Raw genomic sequence first — 24,779 nt, forward strand, 5'->3', positions numbered from 1 at the left:
GACAAGTTTAGGATGTTTCCATCTTGCTGTTTATTTTTCAGTCACTCGACACAACATGTCTTCCCACAGCCAACATCCATAAAAAAAGCATTTTAACAAACGTAAAACGTCATCACGTAAACCACGCGAGATTTACGACAGTAACGAAAATATATGTGACATTCAACAAAATACACACATACCCAAATTTACATTATGACATATAATTAAATATATCATTACTTAAACTAAAGAATACCATGAGAGCATATAATTCAACATGTACTAAAAAAGAAAAGGGTCAAATAAAGACTCAACAACAACTGATTAGAGTTTCCATATTTTAGTTTCTTCGATTTCTGGAGTTCAGGAAATAGTATCTGCGCGGCTTTTTCTTAATCTGACGAGAAACTGTACTGGACGAGCACAATCGAAAAATGGCGCGCTGATCTCTGCCCAGCCTCACATTTTATAGGTTTCCTATGTCAAGGGTCATGTAGGTTGAATCGGTTGTCCTTGCTCCTTCGCCCGGTCCACGTTCCACGTCCAAGGCTCACCTTCTCAGGCAGGCGCGTGTCATGTAATGGTGCTAAATTTATATTTGCGACTATGTTGCACCTTTACGGTAACTGAGTGTCACAATTGTCTCGCAGGGGTCTCGCGAGATTGTTCATGCAAGTGGGGAGTTGTTGGAGTGGTATCACCATTAAAACGTGTTACAAGACAAGAGCCTCGTTGCCATCATTTACATGGTGTCAGAAGTGAACTCGAAACAATGGCCAAGTTTAATCCCCCGACGGGTTTCCCCTTTGATAAGCCACGAGAGTGGCCTGACTGGAAGCAGCGATTTGTGAGATTCAGGACCGCCACGAAACTCGACAAAGAAGAGGGCGCGGTGCAGGTGAGCAGCCTGATATACGCCATGGGTAGCGAGTCCGAGAACATCTACAAGTCGTTTACATTCGCTGAAGATGGACACAGAAATGACTTTGAACGAGTACTTGGCAAGTTCGACGACTATTTTGTGCCACGACGGAATGTGATACATGAACGCGCATGCTTCCACCAGCGCATAGCGGCCGGGCGAGAAGGCGGAGACTTTCATTCGGGTGTTGTACGAGCTCTCCGAACATTGTGACTTCGGCGCGACCCGAGAGGAGAACATTCGTGACAGGATCGTCGTGGGAATATTGGACAAGGAGGTTTCACGTTAACTGCAGCTGATAAACGACCTAACGTTGGCGCGGACAATTGAGTCAGGCAGTGTGAGGAGGTAACGTCCCAAATTAGCATGCAAGGAGAAGCAGCTGGGATGGTACATGAGGTGACCAATAAATTTAAAAAGCGTACCAAGCAACACTTCAAGCAGAGGGAGAGCTGTTATGCACAATGTGGAAAATGTGCGAAAGCCAAGCATAAAAAGGATGAAATATGTCCTGCTAAGAAATCCACATGTAACTCGTGCAACAAAGTGGGACATTGGAGCAGAGTGTGTAGGAATAAAAAAACGGCGGTGAGTGAAGTCACAGAGCAACCGGAGCAACAGCAACCGTATTTCCTTGGGTCAGTGAGAAAAGCAAATGGGACTTCACAGCAATGGGCCGTGAAGTTGTTGCTGGGATCTACACCAGCAGAATTTAAAATTGACACAGGGGGAGACGTGAACGTCATCTGCGAACAGATCTATCGCTCGCTCATCCCCAAAACACAATTGCAGCCTGCTGACATTCCACTTGATAGTCCAGGTGGTGAATTGCAGTGCTTAGGTCTGATCCAAAGCACAGTTACCGATAAAGGCAAAACCTACCCTCTCGCAGTTTATGTTATTCGTGGTCGCACGGTGAATAACCTCCTCAGCCGGCCAATGTCTGTGAAAATGAACCTGGTGAGGCGAATAGATGAGTTGGTGACCAACAGAGGTCACATACAAGCATACGGTGAACATGGGACTTTAAAGACTGAACCGGTGCGAATACAATTAAAAGACAATGCTCAACCATATGCCATACACACGTGTTCCTCTGCCCATGCTGCAAAAGGTGAAAGAAGAGTTACAGAGGATGGAACAAAATGGCATAATAGAGAGGGTTACACAGCCCACTGACTGGTGTGCACCCATGGTGCCAGTCCTGAAGAAAAGCACAGGAAAAGCCCGCATCTGTGTCGAACTCAAAAGGCTGAATGAGGCTGTTAAACGAGGACGATACATTTTGCCCACAGCTGATGACATCATAGCGAAACTAAGCGGAGCTACAGTCTTTTCTTCCTTGGATGCAGCCAGCGGGTTCTTCCATTCATCACTCCCTTTGGCCGCTTCAACTTTAAACGACTCCCGTTTGGAATTACAAGTGCACCAGAGATCTTCCAGAGGAAGATGATGGAGACTCTACAGGGCCTTGAAGGGGTTGAGGTCTTCATGGATGACATCCTGGTGTACGGGGCTACTGAGAAGGAGCACGACGACAACTTGGAGAAGGTGATGCAACGCATCCAGACTGCTGGCCTGAAGCTCAACAAAGATAAGTGTTCAATTAAACAGAACCAGCTGCGATTCCTTGGACACCTCATCGACAGGTCTGGCATCCGGCCAGACCCAGAGAAGGTGGAGGCTATACGGCAGTTGTCGCCACCAGGTGATTTGAAAGAGCTGAAGAGGATATTGGGAATGGTCAATTACCTAGGAAGTAGTGATGGGTAGATGAGGCATCCTGTATCGTTTCGACACAGTGACACAATGTATTGACACTGTGTTGACACTGTGTTGCTGAATACTGACACCTGGTGGACTTGCAGGAAATATTTGACAGGGTCATCTGACACTGATCTGTCAAACTAATTTTATCCAATTCCATTGATTAGCGACGTGATGTGTTTTTATATATCCTATTTCGTATTACTTTCCATCGCACTAATTATTCTCTTATTTATCTAATTTATATATTTAACTGAATTATTGTTGTATTGCACTGGAGAGGGGAGCTCTCTAATCTCGTTGCACACTCGAGTACAATGACAAAGGGATTTCTGATTCTGATTAGGCATTTCCTTTCACATTATTTTTACATACACGCAATTTCATAAAAAAAATCTTTGATATTCGAGACGCAGTTGATAAATTAAGAGAACATCTGTCTGAATGCCCAAGTAAAAGTGTTGTGAATGACAATGGACTCATTGTAATTAACGATTTTTATTCAAAAGAAATTAGTTTCTCCAGCGTTTTGTTATTCAGTCTATTTCTTTTTTTGAGGCAATTTCCCCCGCCTTTGAGAAAATCCTCTCACAAGGCACTGAAGAGGCCGGTGTGCACAACGCCTGTGTGGCTAATATAAATAGGTGAGGGAACGTTGCCTCCATGGACTTCCAGTATAAGAGCGGGTCTTCCGTACGTGCAACGTGTCCTGCGGACATATAGCGCTGCACCTCTGAGTGAGCATCAACAGTGACGTCTTCCATCTTGCGGATATTTAATGCAAAGTAACGCGCCAATAACTCGATGCTTGTTTTGAGCGTCCATCCTGTTGACAGATGCGCTTCCTTATGAACACAGTTTGGCGCGCGACCGCTGTGTCGACACGATTCTGGTAGTGGTCACGTGACTTTCTCAAAGCAGTACGCGCACCGACACGGGGTTTGCCCTGGAAGCTCGGCGCGCGCATCGACGCCTCGGTGTCGCTGGACCCATCACTACTAGGAAGGTATATTCCAAACCTCTCAACGGTGGGTCAGCCAATGCATAAGGTTATGAGGAATGATGCGGTCTGGAGGCTCAACAAGCAGCTTTTTGAGAACATTAAGGACGTGCTAACAACTGCACCGGTGCTTGCCTACTACAATGTGGGGATGCCAACTGCTGTGTCGGCTGATGCGAGCAGTTATGGACTGGGTGGTGTGTTACTGCAACTCCATGGAGATCACTGGAAACCTGTAGCTTATTGCTCCCGAAGGCTAAGCGATGCAGAATCTCGCTACGCACAGATAGAAAAGGAAGCATTGGCTGGTGTCTGGGCGTGCGAGAAGTTTGACAGATACCTTAACGGACTGGAACAGTTCAAGTTGGTAACTGATCACAAGCCGCTTGTACCTCTCATCAACAATCGAAGCTTGGATAATGTACCCTTGCGTTGCCAGCGTCTTCTCATGAGACTAATGAGATTTAACCCTATCGCAGAATATGGTCCTGGGAAAACCCTGATTGTTGCGGACGCGACGTCACGCAGTCCGCTACCTAACGTAAACACTGTAAACGAAACGCATAGCGATGTGGCCTGTTATGTGGCTAGTGTGGTGGAAGGGGTTGGAATTTAGTTTTAAATCAATATTAGAATTGAATTTTAAACCAATGTAAACTCAAATTAGTAATCTGACTCCAATTTGCGACCTTACCCAACTCTCACTCATCCAACAATATGCGCGCTCGTTCTGCAATAGAAAGGTATCAGGAAGCCGGCATTTTCACGCACGAGTGGATTTATTCCTAATACACAAAACTACTACATGCACCTGGGTCTCGGGTCCCTCTCAATACAACTCTGTACGCCTCTGTTGCCACCAGCAGACGTACTCCTCATCCGAGTTGCCCAGTAATGATTCATACTATACAATATGCAAAGGTCACAGAGACAAAGGCATCCTGGCATGATTCTATTGGCTATGTGTATCCTGCAGTTAACTTTAGCTTGCTCTCATTGGTCTTTCTCCCCTGAAGAATCACGTGGTGGCTCCTCCTAGTTGTGCATGTTTCATCTCGTCTTCGCCCCCTCCTTGCGGCTATCACCATCTGTCCTGAAACATTCCATTCTTGCACCTTCTCGCACCCCCTACTCTGTTCCACTCCACCAGTCACACGCCCAGCATTCCACAGTCTCACACCCCCCACACACAGGATGCAGCAACATACCATGAACTATGCCAGGCTCCAACTCTTACATTCCTTTAAAGGGATCCCGGCATCTACAGGCAAGTTGGATGAAATTAGGGTAGCGACAGCCGCTGACCCCGAACTTCAATGTGTTGCAGGGCTAATAGAAAGAGGATGGCCTGAGCACATCAGGAAAGGGCCAGTAGTTGCTAGAGCATATGTTCAAGTTAAATCAGAGCTGTCAGTGCACGATTGCCTAATTCTGAGAGGATGTAGGATTGTTGTGCCACGATCAATGAGAGGGGAAGTACTTCAGAAAGTTCATGAGGGACATCAAGGCCTCATCAAATGTAGACAGAGAGTGGGTTCATCCGTGTGGTGGCCCGGACTTTCATCAGAAATACGTAAGCTCGTGGCATCATGTCAAGTGTGCTATGAAATGAGAAGATCTCAACAAAAGGAGCCACTCCTATCCACACCGCTTCCGGAGCGACCTTGGAAGAGAGTAGCCATGGACATCTGTGAATTTAAACAACATAACTACCTTGTAATCTCGGATTACTACTCAAGGTTTATTGAAACATTACACCTGCCATCTACAACGAGTGCACAAATAATAAAAAAGTTTGAAAACCGTTTTCGCTAGATTTGGCATTCCAAGTGAGATAGTGAGCGACAATGGTCCCCAGTTTACAAGTGCAGAATTCAAGGAGTTCGCGAAGCAGCTCGGCTTCTAACACTACACGTCCAGCCCTCATCATCCACAAGGAAATGGACATGCAGAAAGAGCAGTGCAGACAGCTAAGAGGATCCTGAAGCAGGAGGACCCTGTCATGGCGCTCATGTGTCATCGAGCTACTCCCTGTTCCACGACAGGCTACAGCCCAGCTGAGCTGTGGATGGGGAGAAAAATTAGAACAACACTTCCAACACTGGAGGAGAACCTCAAACCTAAGTGGCCCAGCAGGACAGTTGTGGAGGAGTCAGATAAGAAGGAAAAGGCGAAACAGGCTCACTACTTCAACCGTCGCCATGGAGCCAGAACTTTGCCTTCTTTACGTCCAGGTGACCAAGTGCTTTCCAAATTGGATCACGAGAAGTCATGGTGTTTGCCAGCTGTGGTTTCATGCGAGAGTACAACACCTAGGTCCTTCATCATACGGACACCACAAGGAGCAGAACTGAGGCGGAACCGCCGTCACCTCAAACCTGGGCCAGTTCCCCAGTCAGTCCCAGCAGCGTCCGAAGACTACAAGCTGACGGACGTCCATCCTGTCAACACCGGCATAGACGACACCGTTTCTGTATGCCGGAGTGAGTCGACATCCTCGACTTCCCCACCTACTCAGGTGGTGACCCGTTCTGGACGGGTGTGCAAACCAGTTGACAGACTTGACCTGTGAGACTGAGACTCATGGTCTTTGGGGGGGGAATACAAAAAAAAAAGGGGAGTAGAAAGGAAAAAAAATACATTGGAGAATTGCATGGAAATGAAGTAGATTGTTGAAGAAAACAGTGGGATTGTTTGTTACCGATGCCAAAATTACTCATGCTGTTGGGATTTGTTTGATTGGTGCATATTTCTGGTTAACTTGATTTCTGAGAGGCATCTCTATTTATTTTTTTTTTTACATTTTGCAGCCCAGTTGGGGAAATAAATGCTTGTTTTGATGTTATTGAAAATAACACAAAAGAGGGGAGATGTCATGTAATGGTGCTAAATTTATATTTGCGACTGTGTTGCACCTTCACGGTAACTGAGTGTCACAATTGTCTCGCAGGGGTCTCGCGAGATTGTTCATGCAAGTGGGGAGTTGTGGGGAGTGGTAACGCCATTAAAACGCGTTATAAGACAAGAGCCTCGTTGCCATAATTTACAGCGGGAGTCTCTCCGTCTCTCCTTCCCCTGTAATCTTGTCGGTGTGCAGATTGTGTGGTGTATGTTTTCCCAGATCAAATAGTTATGTTTTTTGTTCTTGATCGTGTCCCTGTGACGTCCCAATTTGATATGTTTGTATCTTCTATGGCAGGGGTGTCAAGATCCAGTCCTGGAGGGCCGCTTTCCTGCATGCTTTCAATCTCTCCCGGCTGCAACCCACCTGATTCAAATGATCAGCTCATCAGCAAGCTCTGAAGAAGCCTGATAAGTATCCTGCTCATTTGAATCAGGTGGGTTGCAGCTGGGAGAGATGGAAAACATGCAGGACACCGGCCCTCGAGGACTGGAGTTTGACACCCCTGTTCTATGGCCTATGTGGAGAATGTGTTTTATCGTATTTGTCCATGAAGTGCTATCTGGTTTGTGATCAGTTTGACCTGAGCAGACTGAATCTGTTTGTTCTGAATGAGAGTGTGGGTCATGAAAATACTATGTGTGCAAGTTTGAGTCCTTACATTTAACCCATAAGACCCCCACCCTACGTTAGAGAAATTTAGCATATGAGAATAATGTTGCGACTATGGTGACAAGCGTGCGTGACGTGTGGGTGTGCGCATGCGTGGAGGAGGGAGGGGGCGGATGTTTTTGTCGAGTGTTGTATGAAAAGAAAGTGGAAGAAAAAGATGGAAGAGGGGAGAGCATGAAAACAATAAAGTGAGGCTACAGGTACACTGTCTCCCTGCTGGCGTGTTATTATTGATTGGGAGGACTCCGCATTTCGACGACGTGCGCCGATCACGATCCCAGGGCAACACCGGCCTTGGAGACGGATCTCCCCTGCGTCCCCCCCGACCACGGTCAGGAGGAAACCGAGCAGGAACGGATAACAATAATATAATGAATCAGTAAACACCATGACTACAATCCCAGTCTTATCTATGCACTGTACTTCTACTTTCATTTGATCAATTATTTTAACATATTCAGTAAACATGAACCTGCTAAATTAAATAATTTGTTAGGAATCGGAGGGTGGAGGTAGACGAGGACCCAAAATGAAGGGATGTCAGGCAAGGGTAACTTAAAGGGAATTTAATTAACGAAATAGGGCAAACAAGGTACTAGGCACAAACAAAAAATAAAGTGCAAAACAACGACGACTAACAAAACACGGCTGGGCAGAACTAAACTGGACTAGGACGCAGGGACAGAAACCAGGGATAAGCGACCGTGACAATGAAAAATGAACAATGAGCATGGACAATGAACAAGGGCAACAGTGACATCCAAGAAAGGGCAATGAACCAACGCCGAGTAGTCAGCGTAGGAGGCTTAAATAGTGACGTAATTAGTGGGTTGACGAGAGACAGGTGCGTGGCTGGTGGGCGCGTCTCTCCAGCCATGACGACATGACAGGACATGCGCTGGAAAGAAACGCCCCCACGCCCGTTGAGCAAACGTAAACAAAAACAAGACATGACGGAAACGGACCATAACATAATTGACCTTTTGTCCCGTAAATGTTTAAAATAATGCCAGCAATCGTAATACAATCCTTCACTATTAATTACATAAATCCTACAATAAAGCATAACTTTAACTCGATTGATGAAAGTAAAGTTTAATTTAGGCTATTAAGTAACTCAGTGGTGGGCCTTCAAGGCCTTCTCTGTTGGCCAAACATAATCAATAAAAAAAATGATAATAATCGTCACATTGATGTTATATTATAGCTGAGCGTTGTATTTTTAGGTGAGAGTTTTGAATCCAATCAGAATTCCGTTCGCTCGTGTTGCTGGGCAGGTTTCACAATACGGGGAGCGCGCATTATTCGTTCCGAGGCCTTAAGACGCAATTCTGCGGGCATCTCTTCTGTCAAAGTCAATGAGCTTTCATATTTGTTAGACGGTTGCGATAGCCAATCAGATCACGAGTTGGTTACAGTGAGCCTTTTCGCTGGCCTTATGCTGAGGGTGATGAACGCGTTTTGTGATTGGATACTCACTCGTAAGGGGGCGGCGCTATGCCGAATCAACACACCCGAAAGTCGTAATTGGCGGCCGTTCGAAAATCTGAAATATATTCTTGCTTTTTTTAAACCACAATGGCCGAAGGAGGGAAAAGTGTGATTTTTATTGCAGATACACTTGCAAGGACATTTTCAAGTCAGACCTTTCAAGAGAAGCTGTATCGTCCAACACTCACTTAGTGGTGCGTAAGTGTGTTTCTGTATATTATTTGTCCAGCCGTGGTGTCATAAATGATGATATTTTGATGGGGATTTACTCAAGTAGGACAAAGTAGGACTTCACTGAAGGCACAGGTGTGAAATGCACTGAAATAACTAAAAAAGTAAAAGTAAAAAAAAAAAAATTACGATTGTTTAAGAATGTGCAAGAAAGAACTCAATCTGATCGAAATGTTGTGCTTTGACAAATGCCGATAAGTAATGATATTTTCCAGGAGGTATTTATTTCTTTGTTGTTTATTCATTCAATTCTAGACTTGTTTCAATATTTGAGTGTTGTTTTTCTTTCAATATGTCGTATATTTTGTCTTTGAAGTGTGCGTCCTTGCTGCCTTCCGGAGAGGCAGCCGAGCAAGGCTGGATTGGTGATGGAAAAGAACTGGTTCGAAAAAGAATGTGTGCGTGTGTGCGCTCCGCGCACGTGCGAGCCCCCTCTCAGACATTCCCTTCTTATGGGGAATGCCCAAATAGGACATGAATATCTAATTTTCCCTTGTTGCATATGCATTCCCATCCCGCTAGTCTTCGGGATTTCCCTCCAAAGGTCCCCCAGATGCGTCTCCCCGTTGATACGACCAGTCTACTCGTGACCACCTTAAATTACTTCCATACCCTGGAAGGTCACTGACCTGGCGAGAGAATTGCCCCCACCATAAACAATGCTCAGGCCTATTTTCTCTCAGGGCAGTATCTGGTTACATCGGAACTTCAGAACCAAGACTGGTCACTTCTGTGAGCTCCAGTCCCTTCATAGTTTCATAAAGAGAATAACATCCCATATCTAGATTAGGCCATTTAAAAATACACGACTTTTTTTTTATTTATTTCAATTTATATTTAAGCTTGCTTATGTAATACTACAATATTTATTCAATTATTTTAATATGTTAAATTATATAAATATTAATTTAAACCTTTTAATTTCACACTTGAATATTTCTTAACATATTTGTTGATTTGAATATGTATGCAATTTAAATTATTCCATCCATCCAGCCATTTTCTGCCGCTCATCAGGGGTCGGGTTATTGAATAAATTTTTTAGTATTTTTTATAATTCAATATTTATTTCAAGATCAGGACTCTTCTCAAATAGTTCAATATTTATAAAATGTTTCTATATTTGTTAATTGAATTAAGTCTGTATGTGGTTTCCAATTTTACATTTTAATATTTTCCTATTTCATTATAAAAATAATCCAATGTATAAAAAATATAATAAAGCATGAAAAAAAATATTTGGTATATTTGACAAAATGATAGTTTTTCCGAAGTGAGATTGTGTTTAGCAACAAACCCCAAACGCTTGATAGAGCTCAACCTAGAAAGTGTATTTAGCAAGTCAGAAATTTATTCAGAAAGCGAAATATTAAATGTATGTGAGGGGATATTTGAAGAGTTTGAGTTTTGTTCAATGGACCATACAAATACGAGCCAGCCAAACACAGCGAGAAAACCAGCGCTGACTCCAGTCGCCATCAAGTTGCCAAGTCCTGACATACCAAAACCTTTGAGAGAAACTGAGACTATTTGCGTTTCTCTTTCTTGTTCTTTTTATAGTTCAACTACTAGTTCAGTTTTTCAGCTTTTCACACAGCGTAATGAAGGCCAGTTGAGCAAGTGGAACAAGTGATTTTATTGATGATTGTGGAAGGCAACGATTTCATAAGCACAGTTTCTTCTCACACCTTTTCCATTAAGTACGATTAAAACGACAACTGAAAAGCATAATGTTAAAAAATGTTATTCCAGGCAAAGGCAATTAATTTCATTTCCATCTTGATGTAAAATCACAAAAGAAATCATCACTCAGACACATTGCTTCTTCTGGCACTGATCACATTGGCTTAATGTCAATAAAAAAGCTTTGCAAAATTCAATATATCATATATTCAAAATCAAAATTTACATCTTACCACAAAGAGTCAGTTCCTTCAGTTTTTTGTTTTCTTTTTTTTAAGCTTCAAGGATCGCTGCTTTTCTCACCAGCACAATCGTGTCTCGCAGCAGTACGTTTAGTGAAGAATTTTTTAGCACAAACGCTGCAACTGAATGGCTTGTCTCCAGTGTGTGTTCTTGTGTGGCTCGTTAAAAGCGACTTACGATAGAAACTCTTTCCACAAACTGAGCAGGAAAATTGTTTTTCACCACTGTGCTTTCTTGTGTGACTTGTTAAATTTGATTTTAGAGAAAAGCTTTTACCACAAACCAAGCAGGAAAATGGTTTTTCTCCAGTGTGTGTTCTTGTGTGAATTATTAAATGAGACTTTCGAGAGCAACTCTTTCCACAAACTGAGCAGGAAAAAGGGTTTTCTCCACTGTGTATTCTTGTGTGGTATTTTAAACTTGATATTAGAGAAAAGCTTTTACCACAAACCAAGCAGGAAAATGTTTTTTCTCCAGTGTGTGTTCTTGTGTGGCTTGTTAAATTTGCCTTATGAGAGAAGCATTTTCCACAAACTGAGCAGGAAAAAGGTTTTTCACCACTGTGTGTTCTTGTGTGAATTATTAAATGAGACCTTTGAGAGAAACTCTTGCAACAAACTGAGCAGGAAAAAGGTTTTTCTCCACTGTGTGTTCTTGTGTGTCCTGTTAAACTTGCCTTTTGAGAGAAGCATTTTCCACAAACTGAGCATGAAAAAGGTTTTCCTCCAGTGTGTAATATTTTATGTTTTTTTAAACTTGACTTAAAAGAAAAGCTTTTGCCACAAACTGAGCAAGAAAAAGGTTTTTCTCCAGTGTGTGTTCTTCCGTGTTCTGTTAAATTTGCCTTTTGAGAGAAGCATTTTCCACAAACTGAGCAGGAAAAAGATTTTTCAACACTGTGAGTTCTTGTGTGCGTTTTTAAACTTGACTTTTGATAGAAGCTTTTGCCACAAACTGAGCAAGAAAAAGGTTTTTCTCCACTGTGTATTCTTTTGTGGTATGTTAAACCTGAATTTTGAGAGAAACTCTTGCCACAAACTGAGCAGGAAAAAGGTTTTTCTCCACTGTGTGTTCTTGCGTGGCTTGTTAACGTTGAGTTTTGAGAGAAGCTTTTACCACAAACTGAGCAGGAAAAATGTTTTTCTCCACTGTGCGTTCTTGTGTGCCTTACTAAATGAGACTTTCCAGAGAAGCTTTTGCCACAAACTGAGCAAGAAAAAGGTTTTTCTCCACTGTGCGTTCTTGTGTGCCTTACTAAATGTGACTTTTGAGAGAAGCTTTTGCCACAAACCGAGCAGGAAAAAGGTTTTTCTCCACTGTGTATTCTTATGTGGTATGTTAAACTTGAATTTTGAGAGAAACTCTTGCCACAAACTGAGCAGGAAAAAGGTTTTTCACCACCGTGTGTTTTTGTGTGCCTTTTTAAACTTGACTTTTGATAGAAGCTTTTGCCACAAACAGAGCAAGAAAAAGGTTTTTCTCCACTGTGCGTTCTTGTGTGCCTTACTAAATGAGACTTTTGAGAGAAGATTTTGCCACAAACCGAGCAGGAAAAAGGTTTTTCACCACTGTGTGTTTTTCTGTGCCCTTTTAAAGACAGCTTTGAAGTGAATGAGTCAGTGTGACATGCCCTTTCACCTTTGGCTTGCCCATCATCATCATCATCTTCATCATCATCATTGTCATGAGCGTCTGATAATGTGCCCTCATTATGTGCTTGTGATGGCCCCCGGTGGTCTTCATCACCTTCTGTTGTCATGTGATGACTTGAGCTGATGCTTGTAGGCTCCGCCCCTCCGTTGTCCTCACTCTCATCCTTGTTTTCATCTTCAGTCTTTATAAGGACAACGTTCACTGGTGACTTGTTGATCTCCTCCTCCTCCTCCTCCTTTTTGATGTGAGTCAAGTCTGGCTCCTCTTTCACAGAACGGAGATCGTTTTCACTGACGTCTGTAGGACACAAAAAGACAAATTTGGTTTGGTCAAGTCAAAGCTCAGGCGGCAACTTTGTCTTATATTTCTACCGTGCTATCTTGACTTGTGCCTGTCGCATACGGAGCAATGCGTGCGACCCCGATTTGGACCGGACCATGGGGGCATTTTACAAAATTACGTCCTACGATGTAAACCTCCCTTTAGCAGCAGAACTGTGATAAACAAGCATTTAAAAAGGAAGCACGTTGCGGCTGATGCCCGATTTCATTCCTGACATAGTCACAGACGTTTATGGAAGCGAGCTGAAGTCAGCACACACAGGCTATTGTGTGCGTCTGAAGGAACACCTGTTGTGGGACCCTAACTTATTAATGGGGGCCATCGCAACATAATGTCATTGATAAAATAGGAATCGTTCAAGTGAAATATGTTTTCAAGTATTTCTTTTTGCATTTATAGATAGTTTCATCGTGGGTACTTTTTGCTTCCATTATAATCTGGATACCAAAAAGAATTAAAGGCATCATAGTCGCTATTTATTGCATGATTTACGTTTGGGTTTTTTTTTTTACCCAAAATGACATTTATCCTGCGAGTAAGTTCCGACATTACCCTTTTTATTTTTATAAAATTTCTGTTTTTAAATGAATTTTAAAACAAAATTACGTTTGAAGAGTAAAAGTTCTTACACATAAGCATTAAGCAACAACACTTTCACTCTGACTTTCGTGTTGACATATTTGAATAATGACTGTATATTTTAAAGTTATCCAATATGTATTCAAATTCGACTAAGATACACCAAAATATTTTAAGAGTTCACTGAATTATTTTGGAACTGCAATGATGCTTAACAGCCATAGGGTGTCAGTAATGAGTAACAAAGTAACACAACACCTCCCATTGATACATCATTATCATTTGCAAAAAATTATCAAGAACTTTGAGTTGCGGGGGAGATGCAAACCACCTGGGCCACAGGAACTTTATTACCAGGAACAAAATGTTCCTGGCCTTGTTGGTAGAAAAGGGGGTTGTGACGTTCTCCCTTTTTAAGCCCATAGTAGGCCAAAGATGCAGATGCATTCCTTGCAGCATGCGCTTGTTCACTGATGAGATCCGTGCAACCCTGGATGGATGCATTAAATGTATTTTAAATGTTTGGATGAGGTGAAACTATGCACACGTGCACAAAACAGTGCAGGGCCACCCGAGGTTCATTGACTCTCACCCGACCAAGCCAGTACAAAGTTCATAAATAAGACTAATACGTACTTGATTTTAAAAAAAATAATATTTTATCCACTAAAATTGATCAACCGCCATTGATGTTTTCGCTGCAGTGTGCACATTTTTTAGAGTCAGGCAGAATTCCTTCCATAAGGAATTGCTTGAACAAGATATGTCAGAGTTTTTGTCAAAAACGAGACAAGCCTTCATAAATGATTCACCCAGCCAAGATTGTCTGTCACTTGCGAGGAGCAGTCCGCCAAAGAGAAAAGCGTTCCCGCTCCTGTGTGGCGTTTTATTGAAGCACAGCAAAGCAATTTGAATATGCAAACTCATAAAGAATGGAAAAACATTAACACTTTGACTCTATCACACCCATCCACACGCTTCCTGTTGTTCGAACGGTTTCAGCTTACAAGACATGTTTGGGTCACAATTCTGTTCAATGCGAGCTAAACGGTTTCCAGTTAAACACGGTTCAAGACGGGCATCTGTTTTTGTGGCTTCCTGCTAAACTGCCAGCATAGACACAACTCTGTTACCACTGAACTCACGTTTTCCTGTTTAAGAGGTCCATGTTTTTGTGACCTTCTATTAACCCGTAAGCATAGTTTTGAAACATGATGACATGACAAACTTAATTTCTTTCACAATAATATAAAAACTTTCACAGATATAGCAAAAACAAATTGGAGAAGCTGTGGAGCAGAGCACATCAGTCAGACCCCGGGTCCACGACCCCTCTGGCAGAGACGCAAACAGAGCTTTCGCTTCAGAGTGACCCATTCACTGTCTACCATAGTGTCGAGAAATTCTGAAAATGTTCCATAACAGAGGAATTCGTAATGGGTGCTGGAACACCACTTCCTGCTAGTGACATGGAGTATTCGACATCTAAAATTAACTCTGCCAACCGTCTTCACCAATGGGCCGAAATCTAGACTATGATGATGCGCACCCATAGTTAATGTGATTTGTGGCTCAGCGAACATAGACAATTCATACCGTTTCCTCTGCTCTGGGGCAAGGCACACATGCAAGGCAGCACCGGTAGACATCACAAATACATAATCCTAATGCCAGATGCACTTCTGACCCTCGAAATTGGGTGAATGCATCCTGACAAACCAAATCATCAGAACTCCGTGTTCAATGCAAAGGACCAATTGGTGGTTTGAAGGGGTGGAGGCGGCTTCACCGGGCAAACCAGAGCAGGAACAAGACGTACCAGCAGCGGGAGGATGGAGACCCTGGTCTCAGAGCTGCCCAGTCGACTGGAACGGAGGACAACATATGCTTCCCCCGCCGGATGTGCACAGTCAAATTCAGTCCCTTCTGGAAATTCAGTCCCACTCGAATTCCAGTGTTTCACAGATGCGGGTTCGGTCCACGGCAGTGACTTGGCCAATCTCAAGAGTCCCACAAGCATGACAGTATTGTTGCTCATTGGGATATGCAGAGGGAGCTTGCAAAGCGTGGAATATCTTGTTCCACCATCTAAAACTGTTGTCCATCAAACGTCATCGGAATGCTAAGACTTGCCGGTCCTTGAATGCTGAGGCTCCGCGGGCACCCCTATCGTGGAATGTGGTCCCAATCGGGTTGAGGCGTCAAGTGTGCATTTGGAAGCCACAGAAGCGTTGTCGGAGGAGGGGGTAGCGGTGGCGCCCCTGTGCTAGTGGAGCTCTTTGTGACAGGCATGGCACTGGACCACAGGATGGCACATTTCAGGAAGTGGCTCGGTTTGGACCGCTCATCACCCAGTCACCCCACACCCCACAGCAAAAGCACGTCCCACTCACAACCCATCTCTATAACCACCCCTACTTCTGTTACCAGGGTTCGCGGTTAACCGCTTCCCGATTGCCCGGGGCAAGTGAAATTTGGCCACGGGCAAGGTAAAATTATGGGCAACTTGCCCGACCGGGCAAGCATTTTTTAAAGCAGCAAAATATCTTTAATTTCGACGAAAACTGCGGTGTGATCCGTTTGTGTGCACTGTATGGTGATGGTTTAACCCAGACACCCCCTTATGTTGTGGTTTGGTCCATTGGCCTTATCGGGGGCAATGGGCGGGCGCTACGGGGATCAGTTAGTTCAGTGAATGTCGAGTTGAAGTGGACGTCAATAAATCCCGCAGTATTGGAACTCGCTGTAGTTGCATCCTCATTTGAAGTTTGAAAAACACAACAAAAACCGACGATATTTCGGCCGAAAATTGACAGCCAGAGGTTTTCTTACCTTCTGCGCATGTTTACAAGTAGCGACGAGTTCGTTCAAATCCAAACATTTCTGATTCCTCTGACATGACTAAAATAGCTCGAATATTTTTAAGTAGACAATTCAGTTGCGAGTAAGGAAGGGAGTAATATTTGATTATTGGCTGTTAATTCATTAGCTCCATGATGTGACCTGACATAGTGTCAGTGACTGTGTTCTGTTTATGCTTTGAAATTTATGGACGCAGCGCCACAGGCACTGGTCTTAAAGGAATACACAAATTTCCCACACTCATAATTTACTCATGTGATTCCTCAATTAATAGGCTCTCCTGGACTTAAAATTGATCATCTGGATTGCTGTAATATCATTTTCCCAATTTAACATGCAGATTTGTTAATTATTAAAACTACAATTAACATTTTCAATAACTGCACAGGATGATACATGCTGTTGTGAGTAGGGTTTCAGATTAATTTGTGTTTATCAGATTATATGTTTATTTACATTTGTGGCGCACATTTTACAACCATAAACATTTTATTCTTAGAGAAAAAAAATTGTCACTTGCCCAAGTCGGGCAAGTAATTTGGCCACTCGGGCAAGTCAAATTTTAGTGACACTTGCCCTATGGGCAAGCAGTTTTTAAAGTTAACCGCGAACCCTGCATATATACACTTTACGCAAGTGTCCAAATTCACGCGGCCTCCGAGAACTAGCCTTATAATCTGTCCTCGTTTCCATGGAGTTTCCATGGAGACGGGCCCTGAGTGAAGGCTACGAGAATGCAACCTTCGCAGCCTTAAAATCCTCGCTCTTCCTCTACGCCGTTCTACACTCGCAAGATGCAAACTACCAAAGCCACGTGTTCCGCCTCATCCGAGTGCACTTTCAGAAGTAAGTACAAGTTATTTATATGTAATATTAAGACAGCACTCATGAGAAATATTGGGCAGCAGTGTTTGGATAATTAGCTCCAGATTAAGATAATTTTATTAGTTGCGATATCGGCCAAATATAACTAATGTAGCTCTAAGAACTATTGCATAGGAGGTACGGCTGAAACATTTGAATTGCCTTATTTCTGCATGTTAGCATTATTTTATTTAATCTTTTCCTTATGCTTTAGGGAGCAAGGAGATGACCGCGCTGATCAAGCTGCGCGGGGAGTACGACGGCCTCTTTACGGGGGCCAAGTTCTCCGCAGCCACAGCATGGAGGCAAAAATACAATTTCTAGCGGGAAAAATATTTGACGGGTTATTGTCTTATTTATTTTCATCCATTTAAACTCAAAATATCAAAAAGAAAACGCATAAGAATGGCGAGACCCACTATAGCAATTTTATTCCATTCATCAGCTATTTGTGTTTGAATTAGATTTGCGCTAACACGCAGCTGTTTATTCTAGCACAGAATGTGCCCTGTATAAATTCCATGTACCCCCGACAATGTGCTCCCCAATTACTGATATTAATGAATAATATAATCTGCATGTTACCCATAACACCAGGATTTCTGACTAATGTTTGCATCTTTTTTTACCCTTTTTTTCATCCTTTATTTTTGCATGCATTTTTATTTATTTAATACAGGACCATCGTGGAAAAGCTCGAGCTGCAGGGCAAAGTGACGCCCCTGCAGGCAAAAAAAAATGGGATAATTTAAAAATGAAGTATAAAGTATGGAAGTCCACATTTTTTTTTCTTGTGTGTGAAAATGAAGATATGATTGTTTTATCTTTTTTCATATAAAGGATTGCAAAAACCCAGGGACTGGCGAAGGGTGGCAGGGAGAGCTACTGCCGATACTTTTGGCCCTGGTTCGAACTTATGGATGGAGCGCTCGGACAGAGACCGTCCATCATCCCCCCTGTCCTAATTGCCTCCATCCCTGAGGAAAGACCAGGGCCAAGTCAGGCCATCCCTGAAGAAATACCAGGGCCAAGTCGGGCCAGGGTGATGCAAGAGGAGGAGGAGGAGGAAGAAGAAGAAGAAGTAGAAGAAGAAGAGCGAGGCCAACAGCCGGAGCAACGACAGAGAGGGAGAAAGCGAAGGACAGAGGATGAAATTATCAGACTTTACAGACTCGATTTAGCAATGCGGAGACAGGAATTGGAGAGACAGAGGTTGGCAGAGGAGGGAAGGGCAACTGAGAGGAGGGAGACATTTGAAAGGTTTTTCAGTTTGATGGAAAAGTTGATAGATCAAAATAAAAAATGAGTGAAATATGCTTGGTGTTCAAGACTGAATTTAGATAACATTCATTTAAGAGTAAACAAAAACCGGGGTACTTTTAAAACAGATGAACTAGTTCGTATCCCAGTCACATCTTGAGATCAGCTTCTTCAGACAAAAGTGAAAAAGCCCAGGTTTGTGAAAGACCAAAACTTTTACAATAATATGAAGACTCCACCATGTCTGTTTTGCTTACAAATTTAATTTATTGAAAAACTGGTGGACAAACAAGACATACATTATAATTCACAGTAACTATTCACAGAAAATAAAAAGGCATTTCCCAGTTCAGAACTGTTGCAGGATAAACCTGAGTGTGTCAGTGCTGTTTTGCCAATTTTCGCCTGAGCAGGGACTCATTTGGAGCATGGATGGAACCTTTCTTCCAGGACCCATGACATGGATGGGGCACGAGCAAGAGTCCTGATCTTCCTCTCGTGACTTGAAGTGGGGCATCATACCGGTTGCAGTGTCCACTACATCATCCATTACGTGGGGGTTTGCAGGGGTGGCTGGGGCAATTGATGGCTGCCATCTCACTCCAAAAGATGGGATAGATTTATTAACCATTCATTACATTGTATATGAATCTATTTTTCCATCTTCTCATATTTTGCCATGTTTGTGTGTCTGTGCTCTTTGATGATTCAGTAAAAGATTATTTTGTGCCAAAGGTGTGGTGCACCTCCAGGGTGTGGAAAAAGATGGCCCGGAATCTCACCTTCATCATTCTGAAGCGCCGGGCCCACACACCCTGCACCGGCCGCTTGTAAGGAGTGATGACGGGGAGTGGTCGTGTGGTACGGGTACCCTCCATCTGCCAATATGAAGTGCCCTGGAGGAGGATACAGCCCTCTTTGGTAAAGGGGGCTGTGGCGGAGGACCCTGGAGTCGTGGACTGATCCAGGCCAGCCCATGTAGATGTCCAGAAAGCGACTCTGATGGTCACACACAGCTTGCATAATTATGCTGCTGAAAAGCTCGCGGTTCTTATAAGTCATGACCATCAAGGTCACTTGGAGGCTTGATTCGGACATGACAACCATCTATTGCTCCAGCAACTTTTGCAAATGCATGGTGCTTCGCCAGCCCTGCAAATGCCTGGGTCACTGCCTGAAGGTCTCCTGCAGTGTTGGGGAAGTGGATGACTCTGTGGCGAAGAGCCACCACTTCCCCAGTGACCCGGTGGATGATGTAGTGGACGGTGGACCGCGGCATCCCAAATGCTCGTGCCTGCGTTAAATGAGTATTTTTTTTCATAAAAACAGCGCCACCGCCCCCTTAACTGAAATTAACTTCAAGTATCACCGCTGTGGTGCCGTATATTATGGAAAAGTCTAAACAATACACCAAAATTTTGCCCTATCCTGGACTGGGTGTGTGTTATCTAGTCGCGCACCCAATGTGAATAATAAAACCTGCGAGGCACATGAGCAGGCTAAAGCGACAACTATATCTTAATCTGTTTTTGTGGACCCTAAATTACAATATCTTATATCTCCTTCCTTGTTGAGGAGAACCTCCGGGATGGGCGTGATGCGGCGCTTTTTGAAGCGTTCTCTGGCCTTCTGGTCACACAGGTCACATGTCACCTCAAACCTGTGGAGAGAACTGGAGGAGTGGCACTTGCAAGCGAGTAGGGGTAAATTACCTCCATTCTGACACTTTCAGTTTTGCATACATTTTGTGTATTAACGTCAATCAATCATTCACTTGATGCATGAATTTAATTCGTCCAATCTGCCTCCAATAGCAATTTGAAAATCAGTACTTGGGAGTGCAATAGGGATTCAGGTTGATCAGGCCTGTCCGTCCATTGCATCCTACGTGCTGTTCGGGCTTACCGGTGCCCTCAATCAGGTTTCTTTCCTGAGGCCCGTCCCTTAAACATTCTCTCAAACCTCATAGACACTTTTTCTGTCACACTTTCATTCACCAAAAATGTACTTTCCAATGCCACACAAAGACCCCTCCCTCGGCGCGTCCGCCTTGATTACACTGAGATTTGTGCTGGCAGTTCCTTAATTTTGCCTCAATTTAGCCAGAGTATGCCAAAGTTTACAACTGTGGGTCTGTTGATTTTCCCATTCAGTCCCCGCGATGTAGTTTCTCCTGTTCCTCCTGGACGTGGCTGACGATCCTGCACCTGTGACGTCAAACAGCTCATAGATGTGGACGTTAGCATTCTGGTATTTATGGAATGCTGTCTTGGCCCTTAAAAGTCGTCATGTCAGGGCTGGTGTCGCATAGTCATAAAACATCTGTCGTCCACCTTTGTTACATTTGATACACATCAGTTAATAAATCAGCTGCCGAACTATTTAATCCAACTTTATACTTGGCAAACCTCTCATCAATTGCTAGACATCTCCTGTTCTAAAGACTTTCTTTAAACATGATCATAAAATGTTTCAATTAAAACCTTTCCCAAAAACCTAATCCCTTTGTGTCATGGTCCGTTTTGTCCTGTCATGTTTTTGTTTTGTGTTTGCCCAGCTGGAGTGGGGGCGTTTCCTTCCAGCGCTTGTTCCTGTTCATGTCGTCATGGCTGGAGAGACGCGCCCACCAGCCACGCACCTGTCACTCGTCAAGTCATTGATTACTGCACTATTTAAACACTCCACGCTGACTACTCAGCGTCGGAATATTCCTCTTGCTCATGTCCCAAGTTGTGAATTCTAGAGACCTCGTTATTGCATTCCGTGTAACTTGTTCCCGTTCATTGTTAGTGTTTCCGTTTTCTTTTATTGATTTTCTCGGTTGAGCTCGCTCATCAATTGGTTTTCCTTGCCCTTCTGTGGTAAGCGATTTTTGTTCATTTTGTTCCTTGCCTTTTGCAAGCCTTTTTCGTTCCCGTCGCTATTCCCCTGGTGTCAGTTTTTCCACTCGCGTCTTTAGTTGCACTTTGTCGGTATTGCGTATGATTTTATATATATATAGTGTTCCTGTTTTTGTAAAAATAAATATCTTTGTTAAAATTCATCTCTCTGTGTCTGCGCTTGAAGAGTCCTGATCCTATTTTCCAGCTGTGATGGAAAATACCATAACAAAATATTCCGACCATGGACTCTGCGGACACAGAGAAGATTTACAAGGCTCTGGCCAGCCAAGGACGATTGGTGGGACAGCAGGAGACTGAGCTTGCGGACCCCCGCAACGCAGTTGGCCAGCTGGCCCACCGTTTTGAGAATTTCGATGCCCGCATAGGTAGCCTGCTGTCACGCACTGTCTCGGGTTCCGACCCGATTGCCTTTGCGACCGGAGCTCTCCCGCCCGGCTACCACAGTCGCGAGCCAAATTTACCTCACCCCTCCCATTATGGGGGGGAACCTGGCCTTTGTGGGGAGTTTATTCATTAATGTAGGTTAAATTTCGATCAAGAGCCCCTCACGAATGTTCTTGACAGCACCAAGGTAGCATTTATGATGAGTCTATTGACTGGCCAAGCTAGTGCTTGGGCCATGGCTGTGAGCAATGCCCGACCAGACCTCCGGTCTTCTTTCCCTGCTTTCCTGGCTGAGTTTCAGCGGGCATTCCATCACACAGTTGAGGGAAAGGAGGCTGGAGGTGAACTGTTAGATTGCACTCAGGGCAGCTGATCGGTGGCCGACTATTCCATTTCTTTACGCATTTGCACGGCGGAAAGTGGTTTTGATGACTGTGCCTTACGAACCGTGTTCCGCCGAGGAATAAACTCGGCTTTAAAGGATGAGCTCGCCGTCCGCGAGGTTACGGCATCACTGGAGGAGCTCATCAGCCTGGCGATCCGTCCGGACAAACGCCTGAGAGAGAGAATCTGAGAGAGAGAATCCGAGAGAGAGGAGCAGAGCAGCTTCACACTGAGCCAGCGCACCCCCGGGTCCTAGTGCCTCTTCCTTCTGATGAACCTATGCAGCTGGTAGGAGGTCGGCTGGATGCGGTGGAACGACAGCGATGGCTCAGGTCGGGGTCTTGCTTCTACTGCGGCTTACTGGGCCACCGGGTGTCTTCATGTCCGACACGACCCTCACGCCGGGCACCACCACAGAAGCAAGGATAATTCTGTAAGTCGGCTATCCGCCACCTCGAGCACCCCGACTCCGGGGAAGAGAACTCAAGCCTCGAGGTCAGAGGACAAATGGACATACGACCTGGGGACACTAAAAGACTTGAGATGGACGGGGAAATTATTGGACTAAGTACTAGTATCCACATTCGTGCCCTCGTTGATTCGGGAGCGGATGATTGTTTCATTGACTCCGGGTTGGTCGCTAAATTAGGTTGCTCTGTCAGAGAATTAGGAAAACCCGAGAGAGTTTGCGATCTCGACGGGCGACTCCTGGCGGATATTAAACAGGTAACGCAAACGTTAACCTTAAAATTATCAAGTAACCACGTAGAGAAATGGTCCTTTTTTTGTCATGCCCTCCAGAGCAGCCCCAATTGTTCTTGGGTTACCCTGGTTGAGGTCTCACAAACCGGTAATAGATTGGGGTAGGCTGTCTTTTGAAAATTGGAGCCCTTATTATTATGCCCATTGTTTACGCTCAGTGGAAGAAGGACTAAGTACCCGTGCCACGCCACTTGAAATTATTTGCTTAGATAATGTTCCTGAAGTTTATCATGACCTCCGCTCCGTTTTCAGCAAAGATAGGGCTCAATCCTTACCCCCGCACCTTCCATATGATTGCGCCGTCGAGCTCCTTCCGAACTCGACCCTTCCTTCTGCTCGCCTGTATAAGTATCCCAGCCCGAGCAAACAGCAATGAAAGAATATATCACCAACTCCCTTGCGGTGGGATTGATTCAGCCTTCAAAATCCCCGGTGGGATATGGATTTTTCTTTGTAGAAAAGAAGGATAAGACATTACGCCCTTGTGTGGACTACAAGAGTCTGAACGATATCACATTGCGGTTAAAAATCGCTATCCACTTGCGGTGCTGGACTCTGCTTTTGCTCCGTTGCAATCAGCAACAGTGTTTTCCAAATTAGATTTACAAAGTGCTTACCATTTGGTGAGAATACGCGAGGGGGATAAATGGAAGACAGCCTTCAAGACGTCCTTTAGGCATTTTGAATATTTGGTAATGCCTTTCGGATTGACCAATGCCCCCGCAGTTTTTCAGAGACTAATCAATGACGTCTTAAGAGATATGTTGAACGTCTGTTGTTTTGTTTCTCTTGATGACATTTTAATCTTCTTGAATTCCGTGGAGAACACCAACGACACGTCCCGGCCATCTTGCAACGTTTACTTGAAAACAAGTTGTACGTCAAGGTGGAGAAGTGTGAGTTACACAAGAATTAGGCCGATCCGGCCAAGACCCGCGCTGTGGTAGATTGGCCGACACCCACTAACCCTAAACAGCTGCAGCGTTTCCTGGGTTTCGCGAATTTTTACCGCCGCTTTATTTAGAATTACAGTCACCAAGCATTACCCCTCACTCGTCTCACATCCGTCAAGACAATCTTTATCTGGGATCAAAGGGCTGAAACCGCGTTCCGTGGCCTCAAACGAGCCTTCACCAACCCGCCTATATTGCGTCACCCAAACCCTGAGTTTCCTGTTGTTGTAGAGGTGGACGCTTCTGATTCAGGAGTGGGGGCGGTGCTATCTCAGCGTTCTCCAGTCGACCAGAGACTCCATCCCTGCGCCTTCTTATCCCGCCGGCTCAGTCCGGCTGAGGCCACTACGATGTGGAGAATCGGGAACTGTTGGCGGTGGTCCTCGCGCTTCAAGAATGGAGACACTGGCTAGAAGGCTCCATAGAACCGTTCACCGTGTACACTGACCATAAGAATCTCTCATACATCCGGACTGTAAAAAGACTTAATCCTCGCCTAGCACGTTGGTCCTTGCTCCTCAGCCGATACAATTACACCTTAACATATCTCCCTGGGTCCAAAAACACCAAGCCGGACGCCCTGTCACGCATCCATGATCCAGTGGAGGAAAGGCCGGGACCTGACAGCCTGGTGCCAGACCATTGCTTGGTGGGATCCTTGCAGTGGGAGATAGAGCAACAAATCCAAGGGGCACAGGACGATGCCAACAACCCGTCCGGGTGCCCAGTGGGCCGGTTATTTGTGCCGGCCCAACTTCGCACAGAAGTACTAAAGTGGGGCCAATCCTCCAAGGTGGCATGCCATCCCGGGGTTCGTCGTACCCTCGGGCTCATCTGTGCATCGAGTAAAGCAACGCATCAGCCTCCAGCGGGGCTTCTGCACCCTTTGCCAATACCTCCACGACCTTGGTCACACATAGCCCTGGACTTTGTCACGGGT

The 24,779-nt window shown here is 44.4% G+C and overlaps 2 protein-coding genes across 2 annotated transcripts in view; both read right to left on the reverse strand.

Moving 5' to 3' along the window:
- LOC148342366 (uncharacterized) overlaps nt 1–24,779 on the reverse strand; it is a 157,941-nt gene that overhangs the window by 29,690 nt on the left and 103,472 nt on the right. The gene's annotated exons all lie outside the window — the stretch shown is intronic.
- Nucleotides 6,044–24,141, reverse strand: LOC148342367 (uncharacterized). Its single transcript, XM_088286043.1, has 4 exons — nt 24,137–24,141; nt 23,949–24,082; nt 11,009–12,558; nt 6,044–6,112 (listed from the first exon to the last, which is right to left on the reverse strand). The coding sequence occupies exons 1-4, from the start codon at nt 24,139–24,141 to the stop codon at nt 6,044–6,046; spliced, it is 1,758 nt and encodes a 585-aa protein (XP_088142169.1).

Source organism: Idiotropiscis lumnitzeri, chromosome 2, assembly GCF_059441095.1.
Source record: "Idiotropiscis lumnitzeri isolate Australia: NSW breed Sydney's pygmy pipehorse chromosome 2, RoL_Ilum_1.0, whole genome shotgun sequence".
In the NCBI taxonomy this organism is placed as follows: Eukaryota; Metazoa; Chordata; class Actinopteri; order Syngnathiformes; family Syngnathidae; genus Idiotropiscis; species Idiotropiscis lumnitzeri.

What these genes read in the sequence shown, in the direction of transcription:
- LOC148342367 (XM_088286043.1), bottom strand. An exon ending in TAAAGATTGTCTTGACGGAT is followed by an intron (nt 12,559 to 23,948) that starts GTGAGACGAGTG and finishes ATGATGATGAAG; the next exon opens with ATGATGATGATGATGGGCAA. An exon ending in ACAAGCCATTCAGTTGCAGC is followed by an intron (nt 6,113 to 11,008) that starts GTTTGTGCTAAA and finishes CGGTGTTGACAG; the next exon opens with GATGGACGTCCGTCAGCTTG.